The 15,335-nt window shown below is 39.1% G+C and overlaps 1 protein-coding gene across 1 annotated transcript in view; it reads right to left on the reverse strand.

Moving 5' to 3' along the window:
• Window positions 1-4,036: 4,036 nt before the first annotated feature.
• Window positions 4,037-15,335, reverse strand: part of LOC107192005 (paired box protein Pax-6-like) — a 54,809-nt gene continuing 43,510 nt past the window's right edge. Inside the window, exon 4 of the mRNA XM_015581177.1 lies at window positions 4,037-4,307. Coding sequence (XP_015436663.1) covers window positions 4,037-4,307 — 271 coding nt within the window. The remainder of the gene's footprint in view (window positions 4,308-15,335) is intronic.

Consider the following 15,335-nt stretch of genomic DNA (forward strand, 5'->3'; position numbering starts at 1 on the left):
ATTTGTGCAATTGTCGAGGCTCAAGTTCGTTCCTATGAAATCGAACGTCTCTCTTGCACATCGCATATACATACACGGTTCCCGTTGATTGTGTGAGTGCACGGATACAGCGCACGGGCCACGGAGTCTCCCACCTTAATCCAGTGTTTATAGGCCACATTTCAGTCGGAAACGGTATTTCAGCGAGACTGTATTCCGAACCCTAATTTGAAGACTACATGTAACGTCCTCTGTTTATGGACAGCGTTCAATTTCAAAACTATTCTAAGATGTGTTGAAATCTGGAAAGATGTGTGCCGTGCTTGTATCTGTGACTCAGTATGACTTGTTTAGAGCGTGAAACTGGAGGCAGGTATCATAACGCGGCGTTTTAGCTTGTGGCTATTTGATTCTATTACGTTAAATATGTTACACTTATTATAAGCACAAACATTTATAAGTAATTCATAACATATTTGAAATTATATAACATCTTTAATTGTAAGAAAAATGTACAGAACATAATTTCACTAAGGTTAAAAAACTAAGAACAAAAACTTATATGAACATACTAATAATTATAGATTATAACGCATTCAAGTGTATTGCGCTTTAATAATTTCACGATACACCTTTAACAAGTTTGAGGAACACTAGTGTTAAGAAGCACTGACATATACTCTATATGTATATTCTTCATATTCTGTATACTACTTTGTTCTGTATATTTTGTAAAATTTTGAATACTCTAACGTATCCACCAAGCGTTACAAACAGGACTATATGAGCGTGACAGAAACGGGGGACTTAGGAATGAGCACCTAACGAAGCTCTGTCCGCGCCCACTCAAACCCGAGTACTCCGCACATATGGGACCGGCTTACCCAACAGTCCCAAAAGGGACGATGTCAGTTACAAAAACACCACGATCTTGGAATGATGTAGGTCAGCGACGGATCTTGGGGCGCTTGGTACACGCTGCATCGTACCGTCGTACGTCCGAGAGAGAGGGTACCAACCCTAGGGAGGGGTGCATTTCACTAAGTAACCCAGAACGCGGGTGATGGTCCCTGGTGCAACTGACATTCACCCTGAAGATTCGTCCTCTTGAGGGGAATTTCGGCGAAGTCCGGTGGGCCTCCATTCCACGTTGCGTTCCTTGCATTTTCCGTGGGTGGGGGATAATAGGCAGACTAGGCCGGTAGGGTGGGGGGTGGACAACGTACAAGACAGAATAGGGGAGACATAAACCTTAGATATTAGAGGGCGCGATCTACTCTACTGGTCTTTCGCTATCTTAAACTTACACCTAGCTGTAGCGAGACTAAATTCAATGAAATGGTAATGAATTTATGAATTAATTTATGGTTCATTACGCATTCCAGGGATGCGATTGTCCGAACCAGGTCACATCTCTACTAGAGGCCGGCTAGCATGACCTCTCCATCTACCTATATGGACCACTGTTGATCCGTCCTTATCCTGTGGGAACGGCGGTGGTAGCTTGAAAAAGGGTAAACAGAGGAGGGGGTTCATGAATTAATCAGGACATAGGTAGGTAAAGTCATGATACGGGGTTAAAATAGGCGATCTAGCTCTCTCTCGCTTGTAGGAGGTACAACGATGAAAGCCCCATTTATACAGGCTCGGACTGTGGGTGAAGACAAGAGTGAGCTGGTACTCACCTTAGGAGACGACGTCCGACTCTATAGCTTAAAATTTAGGTAGGGATGGAACGATCCTAATGACTCTCCGCCCTCTGACAAGTACACTCAAGCCCTCCAAATGGCCCGGGCCTAATAAAGTTGGGACGGATGGAAAACTTCGGGGTTAAGATACCCCGGGTAACGCCACCCCTAAACCCTTTGGTCTTTGTGTAGGCCAGACAGTTCAACAGCCAGGCTCGTGGCCTTCGAGGAGGTACCCAAACTCCTACTCCCAGGAGACTAACAAGTAGTAAGTTGTAAGTTCCACTATACAGGGTATAACAAAAATATTGTAGGACCCGGTAATGGGAGAATCGTGAGGTGATTTGAAACAAGTTTTTCCTTAGCAAACATGTTATCCGAGGCGTTGTTAACGAGATATTTACAAAAAACCCCGACCAATCAGAGCGCGAGTCTGCCGAACAAATTCCCGCGGTAACGTTGGCTATGCGAAACGATTGGTAGAATCTATAGGCGGGATTCATAGTCGCTGCTTATTCTTAATCAAATGCTTAAGAATAAGTAGTGACTATGAATCCTGGCCTATGAGTGAAATAAAATCAAATGAATGAAACCAACACGTGAAACAATTGAAATGCGCGCCTGTCAAGTAGAATAACCCGTCGCGCTAGATATATTTTACGCGTGTTTCGCTCGTATTTTCAAGAATTAATAAATCGAAAACAGAGCATTGAATGCGATTTCGTCATTCTTAATTTTTTTTCTTATTTCGAGCCGTACTATCTCCCTGACCTCATTTGTACCACGAATTTTGATTTCCCCTTCCTGTATAGCTGGTGCTGGTGTTCTATGACGGAACACAATAATACGTAATAATTTCAGACAAGATAATCTGTAAAATTTGCGATGCATTTTTACATATAGAAAGTTTGTGTGAACTATAATACATAATTACAAAATTTTAGCTACATTCGTTGTCACAAGAATATTTGGAGTACTGAATTGTACTTCTTGCATTTTTGTATTTTTTCGTAATGTACTCTTAATTTGTAGTACTTTTAATAAAATGGTTTCGTTTGTCTCAATAACGACAATCTTCGGAGTTTCTAAACCATGAAATTACAAAACTATGATTTCATTCGTATCTTGTTCTTTTCTCGTAAGTACTTATAAAATTGTGAGCTTTTCAAGCAAATAATTGTTCGGAATTCTAAAAACAGAGGTAATATTTCTAGGATCATTAGATCTATTAAAAGTATATTTACAAAACCTTAATTAATCATTTAAATAAATAGTTATCCATGTCAACGTAAAACTGAAATAAATATATTAGGTGTATATGAATGTAATAGTGTCGTTTTTTGTCCAACATTTGTGTTCATATTACAAAATTAGGATCAAGCAAATAGCATCTGTTAGTCGAAATAATTCCCTTCATTTTCTACAACTTTTTGTCATTTTTCTTGCTAAAGTGGAATTCCTCCGTCACTAAAATAAAGTAAATCCACAATACCAATTTAAACGCGGCGGCTATTACTTTCACATACACCTAATATCTGGCAGGGACGGTTTGAGGATTAAGAAAGAGTTAAGAAAGTAACAAACAATGATGTAAGTAAGTAAACAAGTAAAGTTAATAATTTCAGCGAGATTGAAGTATTGTTCGACACAACCAAACAGCAAATATTACAGGTAATGAAACAGTAAATTCGACGGATCAAACACAAGGGGCCCGTAAAAAAAATAAAGTGTCAAACTGTTAGGTTATTACATTTGAAGTGGCGGATTTCACAAGTTGGGAAATTTGATTAGTAAATCAAGCTTTTACTAATACAAGTCACTGTTTGTAGGTTGAAATAAAACATAGGCACTATAATTTAAAGTGCAATATTTTTTCCAATTCAATTGGTTTAATATTGTTTAAAATCAATTAAAATACACAATGGAGTGAATTTGGCTAACTTCTTTACATATTCTTCTGCTTACTTTAAGTTAAATTATTAAATTGAAGTTTCTAATGAGAATATATTAGTTAAAAGCATTTTTGAAAAATCAGTTTTGAATTCAAAGGATCACTTAAACACATTGGGTTTCTTATAAGAATGTCATGAACACAATTGACACTTTATTGGAAAAAAGGATTAATTCTCTTAGAATTTATCACAACTGAAATAATATGTTACCAAAAAATTCGCCACATCAGGTGTAACAATCTATTAACTACTTCTTTCGATTTCTAACGAAAGTTTTATTTTAATGCTCAATAGTACACACATAAAACAATGTCTTCTCTATTTTGTATAATCTTGTCTCTTGTACTTAATCATTCTGAATGAGAAACTAAAGGACAGTAAAGAAATTTAGTGATAAGGAAACGATAAGAGTAGCATTTAATTATTTTTGTTGGTATTGAGTGTAACGTCTAGAGGTTCGTCAACATTTTGTGGAGGACTAAGTTCTTGTTGAGGCAATTGGTGAAACAAAGTTGAGATCGGTGTGTTTCGAGGTGGACCCTTCACAGTCAGATCCATTTCAGCCTCTTGAGGTCTATCTCTGACAGTTAAGTTTGCATCTTTTTCTACCGGACTAGCACATATCCTTGGCGGTGAACCGCAACCACATTTCATTCTGTCCGGAGACTTTTCACAGGACAATGAATATCTGAAACATGAATTTCACTTTTTATTATCTCTTAGGATAAATATTTTGGGGATTTTGTAAACATATATTTAAGAATATTTAATGTCGATTATAAAATACATTTCATTAATCTATTAGCAACTTTCCAGATTTTATAGTAGCTGAATGATAATTTGGGGGCAATAAATTCAATGTTTCTATTGAAGTTTCAAAGAATGTCACTAATTGTTAAAATTTTCTGTGATAATACGGTAAGTGCATTTACATACACAGTTCTTATCTAGCATTGTTTTAGCGGATTTTAATAGTATTTCTATTTACATGGATTTGTCGATTTGTACTGAAGCATCAATGTTTGAACTGACTTCAATTTGTTGTATTATAGAGAGTGTATCGAAGCATGTGGACACAAATGTAACAATGAACAATAAAAATGGTGAAAATAAACTTTATATAAATGTGTGTTATGTATTACTCCAGATCCAAATTACAAGCTAGAGGTTTTGTGTTTTAGAAAATCTCTATAGTTCACATTTTTCAGAGCAACTACAGACGTTAGCAATCTGCACCCACAGTCTGAGTTTCTAAACATTTTTTCGTTAACTTTGTAATGCGTTTGAAAGTTTCAGTTGTCCTGATTTATTGGTACAGTAATATTTCCTTGAGTACGACGTACTCGGGTATATACCTTTCGTAGGATTCATGGCAAGATGGAAAGGTTTCCAGCCCAACATAAATTTTTTTTCTGTCCGAAGCCTCTGCTTAGCTTTTGTTTACTCTGTTTTGATTGGTTTCAGAGGGAGACTCCTCCATTGGTGGGAATAACGCCGTGCTTGTGCCGCACACATTGAAGAATCACTGTTATTAAAGTACAACAATGCATCTAGGTTGCAAACCAGGTAAACCAAAATACACATTTATATGAATGTTTCTCATTATTTATATGTGTACAATTTATTCTTTAAGTTACATGCCCAGGTTTTGATGCAACGCGTATATCATCAGTTTCACTAGGAAAAATTCTTCTTCCTCGGGTGGACATACAGTGGACTCTAATATTGTCACTAAACATATTGCAACGCGAGGCAGTTCCCCTTCACACGTACTTTCGAGTACACAAATTCGCTCTCTCACCACGTTGCGTATGCTGGCGCTCCAGCACGATCCAGCTTTTGCGCAGGCGCTGGGGCCGAGGTTAGGACGATAGAAGTTAGCATGGAGGGTCCTCTGAACTCAGTGTCAGTTTATTCCTCTTCAGCTTCGACCATGGCAATACAGTGAGAGCCCACTGTATGTATGTATTTTGTTACGTACGGATGCCGACCGTATCCAAAAATAAAGACAAAATTTAGTGGGTTTATTGTATCTTAAGAGGACAAATCCCAGAGTGAGTGCATGCACGTTTTGTCTTACAAGGGGAGTGTTCTGTCGGGACGAATATAAAATACAAACTTTGACCGTGATTGGGACGCATTGGCTTCACTGTGCGATGTGTCAAGAACCTCACAGATAATCAACCGTGAAGCTGTCGTCCGAGTTAGCGGTGTGTGTGTTGCATGCATGAGTGCCGTGTTTTGATACGACAGCTGACCGATAATTTGGCACGGTACAATAGGCCCATAGCCCCTTATTTTTTTTAAAAAATCCGCGTTTTATCGGCAGTTGGCAAGGACAAGCGAGTATGAAGAGAGAGGGAGAGGGAGTGTCGATTTAAAATCTTCCGGCGAATAACCTCTGGGACAAGTCGATTCTTCTAAAGCAGCCCAGTTCCGAACACCGAACAATAAAGACCAGAAGCAAGCTGAGTCTTGTAATCGTATATTTTATCATTTCTATCCTTGGTCTCCGCAGAGATTCCACTACAAACAATATCTTCTTAGAAGATATAAGAGTACACGCACCAACTCATTATTATTGTTGAGTATTGCGCGTGTACAACAGGGAGGCTCAGATAGTTGTGTCACCGAATCGAACGAAATTTGGCAAATATATAGTACTTGATTCCTACAATAAAATGTGCAAGCCATTTGACGTATTATTCAAACGTTTTCGAGAAATCGGTGTTTAAAGTTATGGCGTGCGGAATATGACGCTTTGAAGAAGCATATCTCCCACAAGCCGCCGTAGCGTACTTAATGCGGTAATAGCCTACAGATCCTAGATCCATGGCTTCGATTCTCGGTTGCTGCATTTCTTTTTTAACTTTTTTCTCTTCTTTTTTTGTTTTATTTTTAAATACATCTATAACTGTTGAACAACAAGAATTAATTTTTACTGTACTTTTCATTTTTTTGTTAAATTTTACAATGAAATTGGTAATTCTTATACTTTTTAATTTTTCTCTCTTTCTACTGCGCATTTATTGATACCACTTATACAGGGTGTCCCAAAAATGTCCTCCGACCCGGAAATGGGGGACTCGAGGGGTGAATTGGAACAAGTTTTTCCTTAGCAACAATGTAAACTGAGGCTTCGTTACCGAGATATTAACGAAAAACCGCGACCAATCAGAGCGCGAGTTTGCCAGCCGAGTTCCCGCGCTAGCGGTGGCTACGCGCTACGCTTGTACTACGACACTCCGAACAAGTAGGTCACCATGCATCGCAGGAACCCGCGTATAATAATAGCAACTAAACAAGACGTAACAAATAAAATCATACTTTATATCATCTGTCGTTTGTTATTTAAAGAGATCAATGAATGAAACGTAAATGTAGGCAAATTATGTGTCACGTAAAAAGACGAATGCACATTTACATTTTTGTAAATTCCTTTTTACAAATTTGTAAATTTCCTTTTCAAATAACGTGTGAACGAAAAGGTAATGTAACAGAAAATAAACGAGAAGTGATTGTAGTTCGGTGAAATTAATAAAACAATAATGACCAATAAACTGAATAGAAGTCACCCTTACGGAAATTCACCTGCAGCGTAGAAACCTGCGTCAGTAGGTCACTGAACCGATCCTGGTCATCGACGGACGAAATGGTTTATGGCAGGGTAGAGTCCATGCCACTGGTGATCGCAGGTATGCGACACCAGCCGACGTTAAGAGTTGCAACGTCAAGTGCCGCCGGGTTAATCCATCGAATATGTATTCACTTCACTGCACTGCACTAACACTGATCACCCGACACAATCACTTAATGTATTTTTAATCCAACGTGTTGTTACTACGTTAGGAAAATTCGTATCCCCGGAAAGGGCCGATTGGTTTCAATTTTTCAGATGTTTTACGTAACCAAACACTTGCACACCAACACCCGCATATCCGTTATTGTGTACGTACCACCATAAGATTCCGTAATACTCCCGTGAACTGAACATCTCTGTCGCCCGATTGCTAACCGACTGACAGAATTTTTCCGAAAGGGCTTCCTCTACCCCCAAGTAGTTTCCCATCGTTACATTGTGAGTTCACTCTCACCACGACAAGATTTAGGTAAAACGAAACCAACGGTTCTAGGATAACACGTGCTTTGCAGAAGTGCAAGGGAAGAACCGTCGCGCAGTTTCTCCAAGGCGCCGTAGCCCGTTAATTTATTGCCAGGGTACCCACTGCTTCGAGATAGAAAACAGACGTCACGTGCATCGGCTTGAAAATGTCCGAAATGAAGAGGCCCTGGCCGACCACCCTTGTAGAGGCCGGAGTGGAATTTTCGGTTCTTTATGGCTCAATTTCTTCGGCCTTTTTTTTTTTAGTATTCCGTCAAATATCTCGGAATTTATTAGAAATATAAAAACCGTACAATTTGCAATATTGTGTTTGTTTTGATATTGAATGTAGCTATATCATTGAATTCCAGAATAATCCCTTTCTTTAAACAATCTTTCGACGACTCCTAACAGAGCGCGCTGCAGGTAAATCCAAGAAAAATACTACCGTGTTCGTTGAACTCTTTTCCGTAAATCATTGACACTTTGATATAGCTTTTAATCTCATTGAAATAGTCTGGAGCGTTAGCGATACCATCAGTCGACTGTAATAGTGGAGGGCCCGATTCTTTTACCTGAACCGGGGCGCACCGCTGTCTTCAATGGGTTACTATTACGTTAATATGAACCGCATCACCCTACCGATAGGCTTATTTTACGGAAAAGAATTTAACGAATACGGTTTTTATATTTCTAATAATTTCCGAGATATTTGACGGAATACTAAAAAAAAAAATACGTATGAAATGTTTTCATGAAAACTATAATTTCACAAAGTTGTAATAAAATTGTCGATTGTCAATTCTGTTGTGAGTTCACGGTTGCAACGAGGCCGATGATTTTAAGCCATAAATAACCGAAAATTCCACTCCGGCCTATACAAGGGTGGTCGTCCAGGACGAAGCAGCGTCAACTGACACGTGTCGGTCAATTTTTTTCCCTGCTCCTCGAGATAGACAATGTACAATGTACTTTTCAACTCGAAGGAAGGGATACGTTGATGGTCCTCTTCATTTCGGACATTTTTAAGCCGATGCACGTGATGTCTGTTTTCTATCTCGAAGGAGTAGGTACCCTGGCAATAAATTAACGGGCTACGGCGCCTTGGAGAAACTGCGCGACGGCCCTTTCCCTCCACTCCTGCAAAGCACATGTTATCCTAGAACCGTTGGTTTCTTTCTCCCTAAATCTTGTCGTGGTGGGAGTGAACTCACAATGTAACGATGGGAAACTACTTGGGGGTAGAGGAGAAATTCTGTCAGTCGCTTACCAATCGGGCGACAGAGATGTTCAGTGCACGGGAGTATTACGCAATGTTATGGTGGTACGTACACAATAACGGATATGCGGGTGTTGCTGTGCAAGTGTTTGGTTACGTAAAACATCTGAAAAATTGAAAACAATCTGCCCTTTCTGGGGCCACGAATTTTCCGAACGTAGTAACAACACGTTGGATTAAAAATACATTAAGTGATTGTGTCGGGTGATCAGTGTTAGTGGTCGTGCAGTGTAGTGAGTACGTATTCTATGGAATAACCAGGACGCACTTGACGTTACAACCCTCAACTTCGGCTGGTGAGATATACCTGCGATCACCTGCGAACTGGGCGATACCCTGCCATAAACCGTTTCGGCCGTCGATGACCAGGATCGGTTCAGTGACCTAGTGACACAGGTTTGCAAACTGCAGGTGAATTTCCGAAAGGGTGAGTTCTAATCAATTTATTGCTGATTATTATTTTCTTAATTTAACGCAAGCTATGGCTTATTTCCGGCGATAATTCTGCAAGTTTCTGTACCTAACTTTTTCTTCGGGCTTTTTGAAGAAACTTATTAATTATCAGTAACATTGTTGACAGTTATTAAACTACGAATTTTTATACCAATACCAAATTACGATCACTTCTCGTTTATTTTCTGTTACATTACCTTTTCGTTCACACGTTATTTGAAAAGGAAATTTACAAATTCGTAAAAAGGAATTTACAAAAATGTAAATGTGCATTCGTCTTTTTACGTGACACATAATTTGCCTACATTTACGTTTCATTCATTGATCTCTTTAAATAACAAATGACAGATGATAAAAAGTATGATTTTATTTGTTACGTCTTGTTTATTTGCTATTATTATGCGCGGTTTCTTGCGATGCATGGTGACCTACTTGTTCGGAGTGTCGTAGTACAAGCGTAGCGCGTAGCCACCGCTAGCGCGGGAACTCGGCTGGCAAACTCGCGCTCTGATTGGTCGCGGTTTTTCGTTAATATCTCGGTAACGAAGCCTCAGTTTACATTGTTGCTAAGGAAAAAGTTGTTCCAATTCATCCCCCGAGTGCCCCATTTCCGGGTCGGAGGACATTTTTGGGACACCCTGTATATAACTATTATATTTTATTACATTGTATTGTATTGTAATATTGCCGGTTTCCAATCTCTTATAAACATTGTCATTTGCTCGTGATTTTTCTTACTTCCTGTTCCTTTTACACTCTTCCAATGTTATGAGTTAACATATGAAATCATAGTGACCGTTTACAAAAGTGTTATCCATAAATGTGCAGTAGACAGAGAAAAGAACCAAAAAGTATAAGAATTACAAATTTCTTTGCAAAGTCCAACAAAAAAAAAATAAAAAGAACAGTAATCATTTATTTTTGTTGTTCAATTGTAATAGATGTATTGGTTTGTCCGGAAAGTTCGTGCCGATTTTGAAAGAAAAAAAGATTTAAATTGTAGTATACATTTATTAAATTATATAGGTGCCATTCTGTTCTACAACCTTTTTCCATCTTTCAGGCAACTTGAAAATTCCGTCCTTCCAGAATCTCGCAGGTTTTTCTGCGAAAAACTTTTCTATGTGATTTTTTATCTCGACTAAAGAGTTGAAGTTTTTTCCATTAAGGGAATTTTGTAATGATCGAAATAGGTGGAAATCAGAGGGCGCGAGGTCTGGTGAATATGGTGGATGGGGTAGAACATCCCAACCAAGCTCCAACAACTATTGTCGAGTTATCAAAGACACATGAGGCAGCGCATTGTCCTGATGAAACACGACGCCCTTCCGATTCGCTATTTCTGGACGTTTTTGTTCAATTGCAGTCTTTAATTCGTCTAATTGGGAACAATACTTTTCTGAATTTATCGTCTCGTTGTTTGGTAAAAACTCATAATACAGAATCCCTTTCCAATCCCACCAGACACAGAGCATCACCTTTAGATTTGACATATTTAGATTTTGATATGTAGATTTTGACATATTTAACATTTCTGCTAATTTACGTGTCGTATAGCGTGGGTTATTCTCGATCAGTGTTTTAATCTGATCTTCATCTGTGGTGGAGGGCCTACCCGGGCGCTCTTGATCTTTAAGGTTGAAATCACCAGCTTCAAACCTAGCAAATCACTTCCGCACAGTTCTTTCAGCGACAGCACCTTCGCCATAAACAGCGCATATCTTGTTTGCCGCTTGTGTGGCATTTTTGCCTTTCCGGTAAAAGAAAAGCATTAAATGCCTAAAATGCACTTTGTTTTCTTCCACATTCAAAGGCGTATAAAACTGACAAAAATTAACGTATCTTAACCAAATTTTTCGAAATATGCCTGAAGTACCGTCTTTTACGATATGTACGCATGTCATTTGTTTTCAATTGTTCTGATGTATTGAGACTTGTCCTTACGCCACGTACCAAAAATCGGCACGAACATTCTGGACAACCCAATATTTAAAAAATAAAGAAGAGAAAAAAAATTAAAGCATATTGCAGCAACCGAGAAACGAACCAGCGATCTAGCGATCCGTAGGCTATTACCTTTCATATATATATGTGTAGAAATGTGTTTATTCATAAAACGGAAATACGGAAGATACAAAAATAAATGATATCGTCGAGGGACGGTTACAAGAATCACTTCTTCTCGACAACGAACGAACGAACAACGTAAGCACGAAAAGAACGAACGGCGCCCCCTCTCGTATGCCCACAGCGCTACCTAGGGGTCTCACTCGCTACTACGCGCATCGTTGTACTCTTTAAAACTAAGACTTCCTACATTCGGCCATACCTGCACTCACTTCGTCCCCGGAGTGTTACACAAATACGTCTTCATATAGTCAGCAGCCGTAGACGTAATTTTAGGCCCCTCGCCTTCGCCTACTCTTACAACTTCATATCGATTGTTTCCTTTAACGCGCGTTACTTGATACGGTCCTAAATACTTTTTCCGGAGCTTCAAGCCTGTACCAAATTGTGTTCGCTTAATAACTACGAGATCGCCTTCACGATATAATGTAGGTTTCTTACACTTCTTATCATAAGTTTTCTTATTCTCTAATTGAATGGCTTCTATGTTTCGCTTAGCTAATTTACGCAACTCTGATCGTCCTTCATTAAACGCTTGCGCTATTTCTTCATCAATAATCGATAATACGTCTAAGTCTTCTCGCACTTTCATTTTCACGCCAAAAAGCAACTCAAAAGGCGTCATTTTAATGCTGCGCTGATACGAACTGTTAATACATTTCTGAACACGGCCGACATATTTGTACCATTGTGGCGGATGGTCAATCGCTAATTTAGGTAAGACCGGAATAATTATTCTATTAATCCGTTCCACCTGGCCATTCCCACGAGGAATGCCTGTGGTCGTGAAAATTAGTTCGACTCCTTCATTCGCGCAATATTCTTGAAAATCTTTAGAGGTGAACGCAGTACCTTTATCGCAAATAACGCGTCGCGGATTTCCAAAAACCTGCTCCTGACTCGACAACTTATTTATAACTTCTTTAGAAGCAGTCGTTTGGGTTGGATACAACCAAACAAACTTTGAGAAAGCATCCACCACAACAAGCAAGTATTTATACATTTTCTTAGTATCGGTCATCGGTCCCAAATGGTCTACGTGAAAAGTATCTAGAGGCACGTCACCCTTAGGTATCGGTATCAGCTTACCCTCCTTTTTGCCTTTCTTTTTTTCAGTGAGAATACAAGGAACGCAACAGCTAATATACTCTTTAAGTTTATCATTTAAATTCGGAATATAATAATCTTTTAAAATTTCTTCGGACATTTTTTTGACACCAAAATGTCCCTTATCATGAACTCGACGTATAACGTCCATATGCATACTGGTAGGTAATACTATCACCGATTTTTCGCCGCTTTGCCTCATCAACAGACCATCTTTTAATACGTAATTTTCATACGGTTCTTTTTCTAGTAACTGCTTAATGATTTTAAGTCTTTCTTCGTTTTCCTGAGCTTTACGTATAGCAACGAAAACCTTGTCTTCAATTGTCATAATCGGCGATCTACTCAACGCATCTACATGTTTCAGTCGAATTCCTGGCCTATGTTCAACTTCATATGAAAATTCTTCAAGGGCCAGAGCCCATCGCGCTATTTTCGGCGTAAGATCTTTCTTGTACAATGTTTTCCTAAATGCCTCACAAACAGTGACGAGTTTAAATTTTACTCCTAGTAAATAAACTCTAAATTTCTGCATCGCTCTAATAACGGCTAAAATTTCCAATTCGAAAGAATGATAATTCTTTTCGCTGTCCGACGTTTTTCTACTAAAATAATAAACAGGATGGAAATCAGATTCATCTTTCTCTTTCTGAAGCAATACTGCCCCATAACCTTCTTTACTCGCGTCGGTATGTAATTCTGTTATCATGTCGGGTCTATATATCCGTAAAACTGGTGCTTCAATTAGCGCGATTTTCAAACGATTAAAAGCTTCCACTTGCTCCGTTTCGAATTTAAATTTACTATCTTTCTTTAATAAATCCGATAGTGGTTTCGCGACCTTCGCGTAATTTTGAATAAACTTGCGAAAATATCCGGTTAACCCGAGAAAACTTTGTACTTGTTTTAACGACTTTGGTTCTGGGTAGTATTTAACTGCTCGAATTTTCGATTCTGATGGTCGTATACTACCATTCTCTATGCCATGTCCTAGGAATTCAACGCGCCTCTGTAAAAATTTACATTTGCTCCAATTCACGATTAATCCGTTGACGGCTGCGACTTTTAACGTTTCTTTAAGTTTCTCAAACGCGTCTTTTTCATCCATACCCGGTATCATAACGTCGTCCATGTAAGCAACAACATTCTTTCGTCTCATTAAATCACTAAATACTTCATGCACGAATCGTAAAAAACTTGCCGGACTGGTGCAGAGACCAAACGGTGTCTTTAAAAATTCGTATAAACCATCCGGGGTTACAAATGCAGTTAATTTGCAGCTATCTTTCTCTATAGGCACATGAAAAAACCCGTTCTTTAAATCGATTACTGAAAATACTTTAGCATTCGCTAGTTCGTCTAATTTATCTTCGATCAGTGGCATTGGAAAAGGATCTTTAATGATCTTTTTATTCAACTCGCGAAAATCTATGCACACACGATACGTACCATTCCTTTTCGGAACAATTACGACGGGGCTTGCATACTCACTCTTACTATGCCGTATTATACCTTCGGTTAGCCATTCGCGAATTTGATCGTCTAGTATTTGTTTTTCTTTCGGCGCTAATCTTCTGGGACGTAGCTTAACCGGTTCATTATCACGTAAAATTATTTTCGTTTCGACACACGTTTGCACGTTCTTATTAGGCTTGTAGTCATTTATCACTTTACGAATTTCGCGCTCATATGGTCCACTAATGTCAATGTCATTCACCTTAAAGTCATCTATCGCAAACAATTCATTTACCACTTCGCTCTCACTTTTTCCTTCTTTATTCCTTTTTCCCGAATCTTTTTTTGCGCTGGTCGTGTGCTGGTACCCCTTCCGGTTACCACTCGTCATCTCATCGTCCGCTGCATTCAGCTTTAAGCCTCGTATCTGAATTCGTCCTCTCTGGATCACGACTTCGACATCCTTCAAAAAGTCGTAACCCAGTATGACCTCTGCCTCCATTGATACAGAAGGGACAACAAAAACATCCGTCCGAAAACTGTCTTCACCCACAACGACATCTGTGGTGAATACTCGAGTCGGCTTCGTCACCGAATTTCCAAAACCCGTAAATAATCGAGACGTCCGCTGCAGCTTAGGTCGACCAATTTTCCCGTGTATGTTTTGTCTCATCACGTTCACGTCACTACCCGTATCTAACAACGCACGACAGTTCACATTGCTGATTTTTACCGAAAGGAATTTTTCATCGATGCTCTTCACACAATTAACTTTCGATGTATTTCGTTTCAGTTTCTTTTCTTCTGGGCAATCTGGTGCGATGTGCCCAAAATTATTGCAATTAAAACATTTCAAGCCTTTTTCTTTCGTCGTACAATTTTTAAAACTGTGATCAGGAGATCCACATCCATAGCAATGCGTCTTGTTCGGCTTCTGGTATTTCTCCTTCTTATTCGCTTGCTTCCTGCTTTCCATTAATTTCTCCTTCCTCCTGTCGTATACTTCCAATTTTTTCCTCATGTCACGAAGCGAATCAGCACCGTACAACATAGTTTTATTGTTTTCGTCGTCTTGAATGCCGTCGATTATATGCTCAATCAGAGCTTTATCTTCGACATATCCTTGACTTGCGATTTCCTGCATCGCCCCTATGTACTGGCGAGCACTTTCATTCGGCAACCTCTTCCTTTTC

Source organism: Dufourea novaeangliae, unplaced genomic scaffold (genome assembly GCF_001272555.1).
Source record: "Dufourea novaeangliae isolate 0120121106 unplaced genomic scaffold, ASM127255v1 scaffold285, whole genome shotgun sequence".
Classification (NCBI taxonomy): domain Eukaryota; kingdom Metazoa; phylum Arthropoda; class Insecta; order Hymenoptera; family Halictidae; genus Dufourea; species Dufourea novaeangliae.